At 52.0% G+C, this 13,459-nt stretch overlaps 1 protein-coding gene across 1 annotated transcript; it reads left to right on the top strand.

Moving 5' to 3' along the window:
* Positions 1-10,489: 10,489 nt before the first annotated feature.
* On the top strand, positions 10,490-12,535 carry CLPS (colipase). The gene is made up of 3 exons (XM_004458322.1): positions 10,490-10,573; positions 11,921-12,043; positions 12,404-12,535. Exons 1-3 carry the CDS (start codon positions 10,490-10,492, stop codon positions 12,533-12,535), a joined length of 339 nt encoding a protein of 112 aa, XP_004458379.1.
* The last annotated feature ends 924 nt before the right edge of the window (positions 12,536-13,459 follow it).

Below are 13,459 nucleotides of genomic sequence, written 5' to 3'. Positions count from 1 at the left end.
TCTCCATTCCAGCCGCGAAGCCCTTCCCGGGCGCCGGCCGCGTCCCCGCGCGTCCCCGCGCGTCGCCGCCTGCCTCTCTCGTTCCCGGGGACCAGCAGAGCCCGGACGGGTCGTGTCTTCTGGTCGCTGCTTTCCCGCCCCTATCACTCAGTTGCAGTGAGCCTGGCAGGCGTTAAGCCCTTGTTGGAAGATAAGTTCCCTAGAAAAGAGCCGCTGAGATTAAAAAGGAAAGGGCCCGCGCGCTCAGGGACAGCGAGGCATTCATTCAGACAGCTGCAAAGCAGACTGAGAGAAGCAATCGCCAAGGGGAGTCTTCTGAGACCTTGGCGTTCGCTTTTTGCTTAATACAATGTCTTTCTCCCCTTGCTTACCTTTGTTTCTTTTGTTTTTTAGAACGGACTGGGCCGCTGCAGAATTTTTTCTAAAGATTTATTTATTTATTTAAATTTATCCCCCGCCGCCCCCCCCCCCCCCCAGATGGTTCTTTTCTCTGTCTGCTCAGTTTGCTTGTTTTCTCCAGGAGGCACCAGAACCAAACCAGGGACCTCCCATGTGGTAGGCAAGTGCCCGACTGATTGAGCCACATCTGCTTCCCTCGTTTATGTTTTTGTTGCTTATTTCTTTTTCCCCTTTTAAAAATATATTTTGCCTTGATTTTACGGGTAATTACATGCTTAGCATAGAGAAGTAGGAAAATTCAGGAAAGCATAGCTAAAAGAATAAAAATCATTCACAATCCCAACATCAGAAGTAAAGGAGAGACCAGATGACCTTAACATGGACTTTGGCTTCAGGCAGACCTGGGTTCGAGTCTTCCACTTATTAACCAAGTGACTGCCTATGGACTTAACCTTCCTAAGCCTCGGTTTCTTCATCTATAAAATAGGGATAATAATCGTATATAATGTGTGAGGACTGGACAAAATTACAGATGGAAATTGTTTAGCCCAGTGCCTCACATATAAAAGTGCTCAAAAATATTTACTGTTACTACAATTACTATTATTACAATGGTTTACATTTTGGCTTATTTCCCTTCTGTGCATACTGCTTTGCAAAGTTGGATAATAATGTGTACACAGTTTTGTATCCAACTTGTTGACTCAGCATTACACTATTAATATTTTCTCACATTACATTTATTTTTCAAAAACATGATTTTAATGCTTGTGTAATGATGCAGAGTATGTATAGTCTACAATTATTTAATCATTTCCACGTTTGGGAGGGTTTTGGCAGTTGCCAATGTCTCACTATTAAAAACAACCCTGCCTTAAATCAAAACAAAACAAAACCTGCCTTGACCACATTCACGCCTTGTTTCCTCTCTCTCTGGCATCTCTTCTTTAGTTTTCTGGTCAGGCTTCCCCACCAGAGTGCAAGTTCATCAAGGACAAAGCCCGTGTCTCCACCATCAGACCGGGCATTTCCCTAGAGCAGGGGCCCAGACTGGGGCCAGGCTCTCGAGGGCTGGTGGGCACCCTCGTTTGGCCTGCCCCGCACACCTGCCCCTGCTCCTGCAAGCAGCTGCCCCAGTCCCAGACGTGCAGACCCCAGCCACCCAGGCTGGGCCGGTGACCCAAGTTAGGCCATTTGAGTCTCTCCCCGGGGAATCTGAATCTTGGATGGACTGGCATGAGGATAGAAAAAATGTTGCTTGGTCGGGCCCTGGAAGCAGCCTCAAGAGACTGTGCAGGAGCTCCTGCTACTGGCTCTAGCCAGGACAGGTCGCCCCGTCCCCCCCTCAGCTCTGTGACCTCCCCAGTATCCTTCCATTACCTTCTTTTTTTCTTCTTCTTTCATAATAGCTGAGTTGGTTTTGGTAATTGGCACCAGAAAGGGGTTTCAGGCCCAGATTTTAGGCAAAAAGCTCTGAGCCCTGCGGGTATGTTCAGGACTAGGAAAGCAGCAGGCCATGGGGTACAGAGGAGTAACAGATAATCAGGTGTCACCTGAGCACACCAGGGACCACGTGCCCTCTGAGAGTCAAGTTCTGGGCAACCGAGTGGCTTTGGCCGTAGGTAGACTTAAAGGGAATGAAGAAATCAGGAGCACAGAGGAGAGTGGTTGCTTAGAACGGCATTCAATAATGTCAAGCAAGATAACCGCAAATATCTAGATTATTGATTCAAGGATTAAAGTGAATTCCGAGACCTTTATATGATATGGCTTGAAGAAGTCATCAAAGATTGTTGCCATAGAGCTTCGAACCACTGAAATAAGATTCAGGGAGTGCGAGCGCTCTGGACTGCCCAGTTAAACCAGTCCACCTCACAAGTGGCTGAACCCTCACCTTGCCCCCTGACCCTTGAGGCAAAGATTAATATACTTGGCGGATCTCACCTGAAACCCCTGGTGCTCCCTTTCACTCCCCAAATAATAAGTCAGGGGAGCTTTAGAAATTAATGCCACTATCAATGACTTGAAACATGCAGGGGTGGTGACTCCTATTTCTAATGGACATTTGTCACATTGTCTGGTTTGGTTTTGGGATGCCCAGCATCCTAATCCCTTCCTGTTGAGGGGTGCTACCATGCTATGTGGGTCCTGGGTAGAGGCAGGGCCTGTTGTGTCCCTCCCGAAGTCAGATGGACCAGTACCCACTCCTCTGTATGCTTGAGAGAGAGAGTTCTGCTGGCACCAAGTAGTAGAGTGCTTTGGCATTACATCCCCCCTCCAGATGGCCGTGAGGACAGCAGGGAAGGGAAAGCCACCAGGAGGGCAGAACTCGAAGTGCTAGAACTATCTACCCCCTACCTTGCAAGGAGACGGGGCCTGAGAACACCAGTTTGTGGGAGTGGCTAATGGGCCAGCCAGATGATAGGCCACTCGAATGGAGTAAGTCAGGAGGTTGGGAAAAGGGGATGGGGAACAGAGACAGAACCAATGAACATTTGAATCCTAGGGGAATGTTCTCCAGAGGGCCGCTACTAGGGGGGAGGCGTTCAACATCAGCAGAACAAGATGACTCACTCCATGAGGGCTGGCCAGCCTCCTTCCTTACCAACCCCGTGCTGGCTCGACAGGTTCATAGCAAGGTGTCCATGGTAGAGTGGATGGAGATTATGCAACAATCTGGACTTCTTCCACCAAGGCTGTCACAGCCACAGCCAGTACTGATACCAACAATACCAACCAACCTTGACAGTCTTGGTATGATGCCCATGACTTTCAGAACTCAATCACAAAGAAGGAAGTGAGTATCAGGCAAATGGCTCATCTGTTCCCAGGGCCTCTGACGTATCTGTTTCTTTATGTGTTTCCTTCCCAGACTCCAACTCAAAAACTCCAGACTCTGTTCTCTGTGGTGTGGTATCTCTGTGAGTCCCAGTACACCAAGGGGGCAGGAGGCAACATCCTACTGATGTGGCCCAGTCAAAGCCTTAATCATTATTTAATCAAGTAAAAGTGAAACCTCTGAATCCAATATAATCTAATATGCCTGGTGGGCATATAACAAACATAATCGAGTATCTATTCTTGGAATTCATAATATCAAACTGCCACACTATCCAATTCTTCTATGGATTTACTTCTTTTACTTTTGTTCCTATTATATTTGTACAATTCAGGAAGAAGTGTTTTGGTATCTTTTAGTGCAGTCATGTTATTAGCAAGATCTTGGCATTTTACAATTTTTCCTTGACTTGTCAGTTTCTATGTTATTTGGAGCATACAAATAATACCTATTGTATATTTTTTAATAAACTATTGAAATTTATTTTGATTTATTCTTATTATTATCCTTAAGTTGAACCTTAGCTGACGAATAAATTAATATTTATTCTTGTTTGTATTTGCTTACTGTTGATTTATCTATTCCTTGAGTGCAACCTTTCTTATTTTAAGTCTTAGTAAAACGGGTTTATTTGTTTGTTGTTATTGTTATTGGAATGATGAAAGTGCTCTGGTAGGGGTTGGGGTGATGAATGCACAACTGTGTGGTTGTACCGGGTGCCAGTGATTGTACACTTTGGATGAATTGTATGCTTTTTAATATGTATCAATAAAATTTATTGGTTTAAAAAAATAAATAAAAGGCAAACCTAAAGGAGAACATACTGCCTAATTCCATTTGTGTAAGCTTCAGAGAGAAGCAAAACCAATCTAAGATGCTGGAAGTGGAGGTAGTTGTCACCTGTGGGGGACGTAACGACTAGGAGGAGCATAAAGGGATCTCTGGGTGTCGGTAATGTTCTGGGTGCTAATGAGTACGAATGTGGCCACTCTGAGTACGTTTCAGAGTGCCTTGTCTGTGGGGGAAAGCAGACTTATTCCCCATGGAGCAAATCAGTTACCATCTGTTGTATATCTTGTTTTTATTTTTATTTATTTTTCAAAAGATTTATTTATTTTCCACCTCCCCTCCCACCCCACCTCATTGTCTGCTCTCTGTGTCCATTCACTGTGTGTTCTTCTGTGTCTGCTTGTCTTTTCTTTAGGTGGCACCGGGAACCGATCCTGGGACGTTCTGGGGTGGGAGAGAGGTGCTCAATCTCTTACAACATCTCAGCTCCCTGGTCTGCTGCATCTCTTATTGTCTCTCCTCTGTGTCTCTTTTTGTTGCGTCGTCTTGCTGCGCCAGGTCTCTGCACAGACCAGCACTCCTTGTGGTCAGCACTCCATGTGGGCCAGCTCTCTGCTCAGGCCAGTTCACTGTGCAGGCCAGCTTGCCTTCACCAGGAGGCCCCAGGAATCGAACCCTGGACCTCCTATGTGGTATATGGGAGCCCAAGCACTTGAGCCACATCTGCTTCCCTATACTGTTTTAAAATCAACTTATTTGTCTAAGATTCCTAATTAAGAAAGATGGCTTCACTAAGAAAATGATAAAATAAATTAAGGTAGAAGATCCTATTAGAAGAGAAATGCTTACAAGATTCACTGTTTTAATGAAAATATATCTATTTGACAGCTCAGTTTGAGCAGAAAATGATAATCTGATAAACAAAAAAGAAATGTTGACACATGTTCATATCTGTTTTCTAATAATTTCTCATAGCACATTTTATTGCTTTATAATGGGCTTTTTCATCAAGAAAAACACTTTTTCTCAGCTCCCCATTGCTATGAAATAAAGTTATTTTCTGATAAAATTTTAAAAACTCAATCGTAAGAAAGTAAATGACGGGAAACGGACTTGGCCCAGTGGTTAGGGCGTCCATCTACCACATGGGAGGCCCGCGGTTCAAACCCCCGGCCTCCTTGACCCGTGTGGAGCTGGCCATGCGCAGTGCTGATGCGCGCAAGGAGTGCCCTGCCACGCAGGGGTGTCCCCCGCGTAGGGGAGCCCCACGCGCAAGGAGTGCGCCCGTGAGGAAAGCCGCCCAGCGTGAAAGAAAGTGCAGCCTGCCCAGGAATGGTGCCGCCCACACTTCCCGTGCCGCTGACGACAACAGAAGTGGACAAAGAAACAAGACACAGCAAATAGACACAGAAAATAGACAACCGGGGGGGGGGGGGGAATTAAAAATAAAATAAAATCTAAAAAAAAAAAAAAGAAAGTAAATGACTCAACTGGAAATTGGGCAAAAGATTTGAACAAACACTTGAGCACAGAATACATGTGGATGGCAAATAAACACACGAAAAAATGCCCAACATAATTAGTCAGTTGGAGATGAACGTTAAACCACAGTGAGATACCATGACACACCTATTAAAAAGATAAAGTTTTAAAAGCTGGCAATGCCAAGTGCTGCTGAGGTTGTGGAACTATTGGAACTCTCATACATTGCTGTTAGGAATCCATACTGGTCTAGCCATTTGGGAAAGCAGTTTTTTAGAATTTGAAACAAATATTTGCCCTATGACCTAGCCATCATACTTCTAGGTATTTGCCCCAGACAAATGAAAATTTATCTTCATGCAAAAACCTGTATATTAATTTTTTAGCAGCTTTACTCATAATTACACAGAAAATTTTTTTTTAAATTTCTAGAAATAACTCAAGATCTTTCAACTGGAGTAAATAAACACACTGTGATACATTCATACAATGGAATACTATGCAGCAATATAAAGAAGCAAACTACTGATACCTGCACCAATGTGGATAAATCACCACTGCATTATGCTAAGCAAAAGAAACCAGAGCAATAAAAAGCTCATACTGTGTGATTTCGTCTAGATAACAATATTGAAATGGCAAAACTGCAAGGAAGGAAAACAGATTTGTGGTTCCCAGGATCTGAAAAATGCATAAATCATATGACCACCAACACATTTAAAAACTTCCCTCGTATTGCTGACTGATTACAAAGGGGCAGTACAGGGGAAATTTTTCAGTGAGGTGGTGACATGATTCGTGCATTTGTCAAAACTCATAGAACTATGCACTAAAACAAGTGAGTTGTACCGTGTGTCGATCATGCTTTAATTTTAAAAAGAGAGATGACTCATATTGCTAAGGTGCCTGACCCTTAGGTGGTCAAGGGGAGACAGTGATACACGAGGTGGGCTGGAAGGAGTATCTGTGGAACTCAGGGGATACCTGCTGTACCTCCTGTACTGTCATGTCCAATATAAAAAATAATGGAAGGAAACAAAAATCAGTGGAAGACAGCAGCAACCCAAGTCAGAGGCAGGGACCACCATAGGTCCAGACAGGTCAGAAATAGAAGTCTCAGTCACCATACCACATCACACAGAGGCCCTGGACTTGGAGCTGGGCAGGGACTGGTGAGTTGTTGGGCCATCTCCCAGGGGAGGGGAAAGTATGGTTTTGTGTTACAGAAGAATTTGTTTGAAGGGAATACTGATGAGCAGTGGGGGCTATAAACATGGAGGAAGAGTTCATGTGGATGTTGAGAGCCGGAGGAATGGACTGTACCAAGAGGACAGAGCCCACCGTTCAGCAGCCGTCACTGAAGCAGGACCAGATGAGGAGGAGGGACCTGGGACATCATCGCAGCAACCGTTGAGGGCCCAGAAGATAAACCCAGAGTGAAGATGCCTGCCCCACTCACCGGAAGCCACGTAAGCTTATTGCACATTCAATCCTATTTGGGCCCGACAAAGGGATGTGGGAGGAACCTTCAATGCTGAGCACTGACCTGAAAAGAGACAGGCAACCTGGAAGCCAACTTTGTAAGTCTCCCGCCCTGCCTCCCGCCCTCACCTCTGTCTTCCCAACAAGACGGTGACTGGATAGCCAGAAAAAATTTTAAATGACCATTAATTGCTGACCCCAGTCAGTAATTGAACCTGCTTCTCAAGGAAGGAAGGGCCTTTCTGGGCTAGGCAGCCAGGAGTGGGCTGGAAAAGGTACCCATGGTTTTGGTTTGCCCAGAATCCTTCCCACTCCTTTGGGTCACAGCCCCGGTCTCTCTTTGGAGAAGCGCCCCTCCTTCATTCCGTGAGGCTCGGGTGAAGGTGTTCACCGCAGGGCTCTGTCCAGTCCAGGTCATGGGAGGGAACGGAACAGACACGAGCCACGTCAGCCTGAGGCTCTCCATGGAGCACCTGAGTCTTGAGCAGACTCCCTCTCCGCTCTGACCCCAGGGTTGTCTGCACGTGAGATCCGAACCCAGGGCTGTGGGGCCCGTCCCAGCATTGCGATGTCTGTGGTCGTGGCTTCAGCAAAGGTGCTGTGATGGGAATACAAGGGCGGTTCAGGCCCGCAGGGGCAGGGGTGCAGCCGATGATGGTGGAAGGGGAGGGGGAGGTGGAACGGAACCTGGAAATCCATCACAAGGCCAAGGAGGGACCACCCACTCTTCTCCTGGAGTGGCTAACCCCTCTCTCTCCCCTCTGTGCACCAGTTTCTGTATTTCTTCATCAGCACACTGCCTTCCAGAGTTTCCCCAGTTCCATGTGTCAGATCAGCCCAAAGGTTGGCAATTGGGCACAAATTCACAGGAGAGAGAGGCTCTGGGTGACAGCTCTGGCCAGACATCCATCCTCGTCCAGTAAGGTGTGGTGGGAGCAAAGGTAGGCACATTTACTCACACGGCTGCCAGAGGCTCATCCTTGTGCATCTGGGGCAGATCTTGGAGAAGGAAGACTGGGAGATACCAAGAGAAGTCCACTGCACTTCCAGGTTTACAGAGTCTGATTACCAGCTCCACTGACCCTTTGCCCCCACCATCCCAGGTAGAAAGACTTGGTCAGGGAGAATTTTGCTTTGTTTTTAAAAACAGAGGTACAGTATCTACATTACATATATACAGTAAAGTACACAAATCTTAAGCATATGCTAGATGGATTTTCTTTTAAAAGATTAATTAATTTATTTCTCCCCACCTCTTCATCATTTGCACTTGCTGTGTCTGTTCATCTTCCTTTTTTTCTAGGGGGCACCAGGACTGAACCTAGGACCTCTGATGTGGTAGGGGGGGGGTCTCATAATTGCTTGAGCTATCCCCACTCCCTGCTTTGCTATATCTCTCATTATGTTTTCCTCCTTGTGTCTCTTGTTGCATCATCTTCTTGCACCAACTCACCTCACCTGCCCATCACGTCAGCTCGCTGTTTTGCTTGTCTTCTTTAGGAGGCACTGGGAACTGAACCCGGGACCTCCCCTGTGGTAGGTGGGAGCTCAATCACTTGAGCCACATCTGCTTCCCTAAGTGGGTTTTTATACGTGTTGCCACCACCCAAGATCAAGATTCAGAATTATTCCAAGAATCCAGAAGGCTCCCTCACTCTCCCTTCCAGTCAAACCCCCTCCCACCAGTAGCCACTTTCCAAACCGCTGACTCCAAAGGGTAGTTTTGCTTGTCCTTGGATTTCATCTTAACAGAAACACACAGTCTGTATTTTCTCATTCAATATTACGTCCATGAGATTGATCCATTTGATTGTGTGCAGTAACCAGAACTTGGTTCTTTTCTGAGGGGATACCAAAAATAAAAATAAATCCTCTTTAGCTCGGAAGAAAGATGGTTAAACCTTAAGAGATTTTGGTACAAAAAGTGCTTGTTTCTTGCCTAGGATTTGGAAGCACATACATTGCCAAAGTTCATTTTACTCTTCCTTGTAACGGAAATGACTGGAGCTGGGCCTGATGCATTTCATAGCTCCCTTCACTGATAGAAATAGCTCCTGCTGCTCCTTTCCCAGTTTCCCAGCCTGGGTTTGTGAAAAGGGAACAGGGATTGCCCTCCCTGTGGCTCTCACCTCGTGAGAGTACTGGGGCAGGCAGAGGGCAGAGGGAAGGGGGTCAGAATCAACTCCTGCGGAAAAAGTGTTTTGAAATACTGGTTCCGCCAGAGCGAGAGAGGACGGCGTTCCTTCCTCGTGGCATCTCCGTGTCTCTGGACCTGCGCGGGTTTCTCTCGTTCTGAGGACACTGGCTGGTTCCTGCAGCTGCCCCCTTAGGTTCTACCCCGCCCTGGGGTGTGAAGGGGGGGGTGGGATCAATGGGCTGAGCACCTACTACGCGCAGGCACTTCCAAGAGCGCTCCACCCGTGGTCTTACTTCACCCTGACCTTATAAAACAGGGGCCGTCTTCCCCTTGGGCAGACAAGGAAACTGAGGCCCACTGCGGTGACAGAACTTGGTCCGGTCACGCAGCTGGTCAGCGGCAGAGCTGAGTCCTGCAGCCAGCCCTGTCTGGATCCAGGCGCCTCCCTCTGGGGCCTGCCGGGGGTGCGGAGCGGGGCCCGGGGACAGGGGCTGGGGGTCTGGCGGCAAGGCCGCGTCTGCCGGGACAGCCATGGGGCCGCACACCTGAGCAAACGCAGGCAGCTGCGCCCTTCCCACCGCCCGCCGCCGCTCCCGGGGCCCTCCTGCCCAGCCAGGACTGACGCTCCCCCACGCCTGGCCTTGGGGAGGAGGCCAGGTGCGCGTGGCCCGAAGGTGCGTCCCCTGGGGCAGCGCGGGATTAAGTGAGGGCAGGGGGGAGGGTTTTATTGGGCCTGGAAATCACCTGTGAGGAGGGGACGTTCCCAGATAGAGAACACCGGGGAGTCCCACCAGGGGGCCTGGCGGGGGAGCTGGGGGGTGGGGGGGGCGGCTGGGGCCCCTCCTGCCCTGAGCTTGACCTTGCCAGATACCCGAACTGGAGTGGGGCCAAAAGCAGGAGCTGAACGAGGGGGCGGCGGGAGACGTGCCCGGGGCCTGGGCCGTGAGGAGGGCGCTCGGGGCCCCCAGAGGGCCAGCAGCACCTGGCGCGACGGTGGACAGGTGGACACGTCCGTCCTGCCTCCCGGTGCCGGCCCGGGCTCGGCCTCGTTTCCTGACAGGTGAGGACAGTGAAACACGGAACCTTCAGGTCTTATGCCCAGCGGGTCGCTTGCGCAGCTGGAGGCGTGTCCCTGCCCTTGCCCGCGTACAAGGTGGCCCGCCCTCCCCCCACACCCGGCCACCAGGTAGCGGCGACTCCCTTATCAGGAGCCCACAGCCCCCCCCCCCTTCCCTGCAGACTGACCCCAGCGGCCTGGAAGGCGGGCCAACGTGCACGGGGCGCTCTTATAGCCCCACCACCCCCGCCGGCCCTGCTTCTGCCCTCTGCCCTGCTCCCCGCGCCGGCCGTGCCCACGCACCATGGAGAAGGCGCTCGTCCTCCTGCTCGTGGCCCTCGCGGTGGCCTACGCTGTCCCCAACCCTAAGGGGATCATCCTGGGGCTGGTAAGCCGCCTGCCGGGGAGGCGAACCCCCAGCTGGGGGACCTGGGGCTCGGACGTGCCCGCCCGGGGTGGCGGGGGGGCTGGGAGGTCGTCCCTCTCCGTCCCAGCAGGGCTCTCTGTCCTGCCTGCCCCCAGGGCCCAGCGCAAGCAGGGCGGTGGCCGTCCCCAGCTGTGCGGGAAGGTGGTGAAGCTCGGGAGTCCTGGGTCCCCGCCCTGGAGAGCCCGGCTCAGCAGGCTCAGGGGCTCAAAAGCTTCTCCAATGATTCTGGCTTCAGAAGGGCAGGGGGTGGGGGCGTGGGAAGAACTGGCTTAAATATGGCCCCTCCCAGGGGAGCCGGGCAGAAGGCGTACTGAGCACTCCTGAAACACCGGCCATGTGCCCACACCCTTCTAAGTGCCTCTCGAGGGAAGCGGACGTGGCTCAACCCATAAAGCATCTGCGTGCCATGTGGAGGGTCCGGGGTTCGATTCCCAGGGCCTCCTGACCCGTGGGCCCACGCGCAGTGCAGACGTGCACAAGGAGTGCCCTGCCACGCAGGGGTGTCCCCCGCGTAGGGGAGCCCCACGCGCAAGGAGTGCGCCCCGTAAGGAGAGCCGCCCCATGTGAAAAAAAGCACAGCCTGCCCAGCAATGGCGCCCCACATACAGAGAGCTGACGCAGCAAGGTGACGCAACAAAGAGAGACACATTAAAAAACAATAATAATAAATAAATGCCTCGCGAATAGTCACTCACTCCGACCTCACAGTGTGAGGCGGCTACCGTCCTCACCCACCCCTCCTGGAGACAGAGCGCCGACGGGGAGCCCGCGCACCTGCTGGAGCTCCCACAGCTGGAAAGTGGTTGAGCTGGGACAGCCCTTGGGGTCAGCCAGCTCGAAGGTTCCTAACTGGGGGCGTGGACTTGGAGGGTCCAAGAAATTATGTGTAAAATCCCGGCGGGGAGGCAGGGAGTTTTCCTGGGAGATGGTCCTCAGTTTTCCCAGCCTCCTCAAAGGAGCGAGGAACCCAGAGAGGCTTGGAGACGCAGCTCCTGAGTGGCGTGTGCTCACCCCGGAGGGGTACACTGAGGTCCGGGGTGGGGCAGGGACTTGCCCGCAGCCACCCAGGCGGGTGGGAGAGCACAGCTGGGGCTAGACTCCAGGTGTCCTGACAGCTGGCACAGCTGCTCACCTGGGCTGTGGGCGGGGGTGGCTGGAGGCCCCAGACCTGGGGCCTGGATTCCCTCCCAGGTGCCCCAGCCCCACCCCCAGGGAAGGCCCCGTCCGCTGCAACGAGCGGCTGAGGGGGGTCTAGGTGCCGAAGGGCCTCAGGGGAGGAGGCGTGGGCTGACCACCTGTCCCCTGCAGGAGGAGGGCGAGCTCTGCCTCAACAGTTACCAGTGCAAGAGCAGGTGCTGCCACCGGTCGAGCGGGCTGAGCCTGGCCCGCTGCATGCCCAAGGCCAGCGAGAACAGCGAGTGCTCTGCCAAGGTGGGTGCGGGGGAGGGAGGCGGGGCTCCGGGGAGGGGCCCCAGGGCTGCAGATTGGGTGCAGGGAGGAGGGCCAGAGGGACAGGGAAGTCAAGAGGCTCCAAAGTGCTTTCCCGTCCCTCCCGTCACTGCTCGGGGACCCTCCGAGCTGACCTGGAGGGGTGGGGGCTGGGTCTCCTGGCCCCATTTCCTGGGTGGGTAAGTAGAAGCCCTGCAGCCACATCAAGCTGGCAGGAACCCATGAGCCCAAGTGGCAGACCCGGGTCTCGCAGGCCCCCTGCGCCCCCTGGGGAGGCACGGGCCAAGTGAGGCGCAGAGTGGCCCACCAGAGCCGTGCCTCTGTGGCTGCGTGGCTCCGCAGACGCTCTACCAGGTGTACTACAAGTGTCCTTGCGAGCGGGGCCTGACCTGTCAGGTGGACACGACCATCGTCGGCTCCATCACCAACACCAACTTCGGTATCTGCCACGATGCCGGGCGCTCCACGGAGTGAGACCACCCCCCCACCCCCTTACCCAGCCCAGCACACCCCAGGACGCCCCGCTCCCTGGCGGACCACTGCTGGACCAGCACCTCTGTTTTCCGATTGGGTTCTTGGCAATTAAAGCCCCTCTTGCAAACCTTCCTCGGGCTCTGGACATTCTTGCTGGGTCGGTGTCTTCCTCGGTGCCACGTCAAGCCTCTGCCCCACCAGGCGTGCCCGAGGCGGGAGAGGAGCGTCCGGGACCAGGCACGGCCACCTGGGGCTGAGCCGAGGTCGTGGAGCAGGCCCAGCGGGCCGACCCTCCACTTCTGGAGAGCAGTCAGACTCCCTGGGATGCCCTCCTTGTCCAAAAGTTCTCAGACACACACACACACATGTCTCTGGTGGGGAGTTATAATGGCCCAGATACCTCTCCCGGCATCCAAACCCACAGCCCCCTGTCCTCAGCTCTCACCGCTGCCCTGGGCCCGGCTGCCAGACATGATAGCCAGCTGACACGGTCCAGCTGTAAGAGGTCAGATCACTAACGATTGCTGTGGGCTTATACCGTGCCAGCAAACCCTCAACGTTCCTGGCAGGGAGAATGTATTGTACCTGCTTTATAGATAAAGGAACTGAGATTCAGAGAGGTCAAGTAACTTGCCCAATACCACATCATTAGAAAAAAATGTTGGCACTAAGCCCTTCTACACCCAACCCCCTACCCTTTCTATGATTTTCTGTTCTTTCCTAATTATTCACACTAAGACAAAGTGGTGGAAACTGCAAGGAATTTAATTTGGGCTTAAAATCAAGCTTGGAGCCATCAAAGATGAGCTGTCCTCAGCATTACTGAGATCCCCTTCACTGAGGCGTGCAAGGGGAGGCTCACTGACCCCTGGGTGGCAAGGCTGGAGATGAGACTCCCACAAAAAATGGGGGAGAGTAAACTAA

Source organism: Dasypus novemcinctus, chromosome 11, assembly GCF_030445035.2.
Source record: "Dasypus novemcinctus isolate mDasNov1 chromosome 11, mDasNov1.1.hap2, whole genome shotgun sequence".
NCBI lineage: Eukaryota > Metazoa > Chordata > Mammalia > Cingulata > Dasypodidae > Dasypus > Dasypus novemcinctus.
The sequence above is the reverse complement of the archived record's forward strand: the minus strand, read 5'-3'. Positions and strand labels throughout refer to the sequence as shown.

Coding starts and splice junctions, on each gene's coding strand:
- CLPS (XM_004458322.1), top strand. CDS start 10,490: ATGGAGAAGGCGCTCGTCCTCCTGCTCGTGGCCCTCGCGGTGGCCTAC. Junction 10,574..11,920: donor AGGGGATCATCCTGGGGCTG/GTAAGCCGCCTG, acceptor TGTCCCCTGCAG/GAGGAGGGCGAGCTCTGCCT. Junction 12,044..12,403: donor ACAGCGAGTGCTCTGCCAAG/GTGGGTGCGGGG, acceptor GTGGCTCCGCAG/ACGCTCTACCAGGTGTACTA.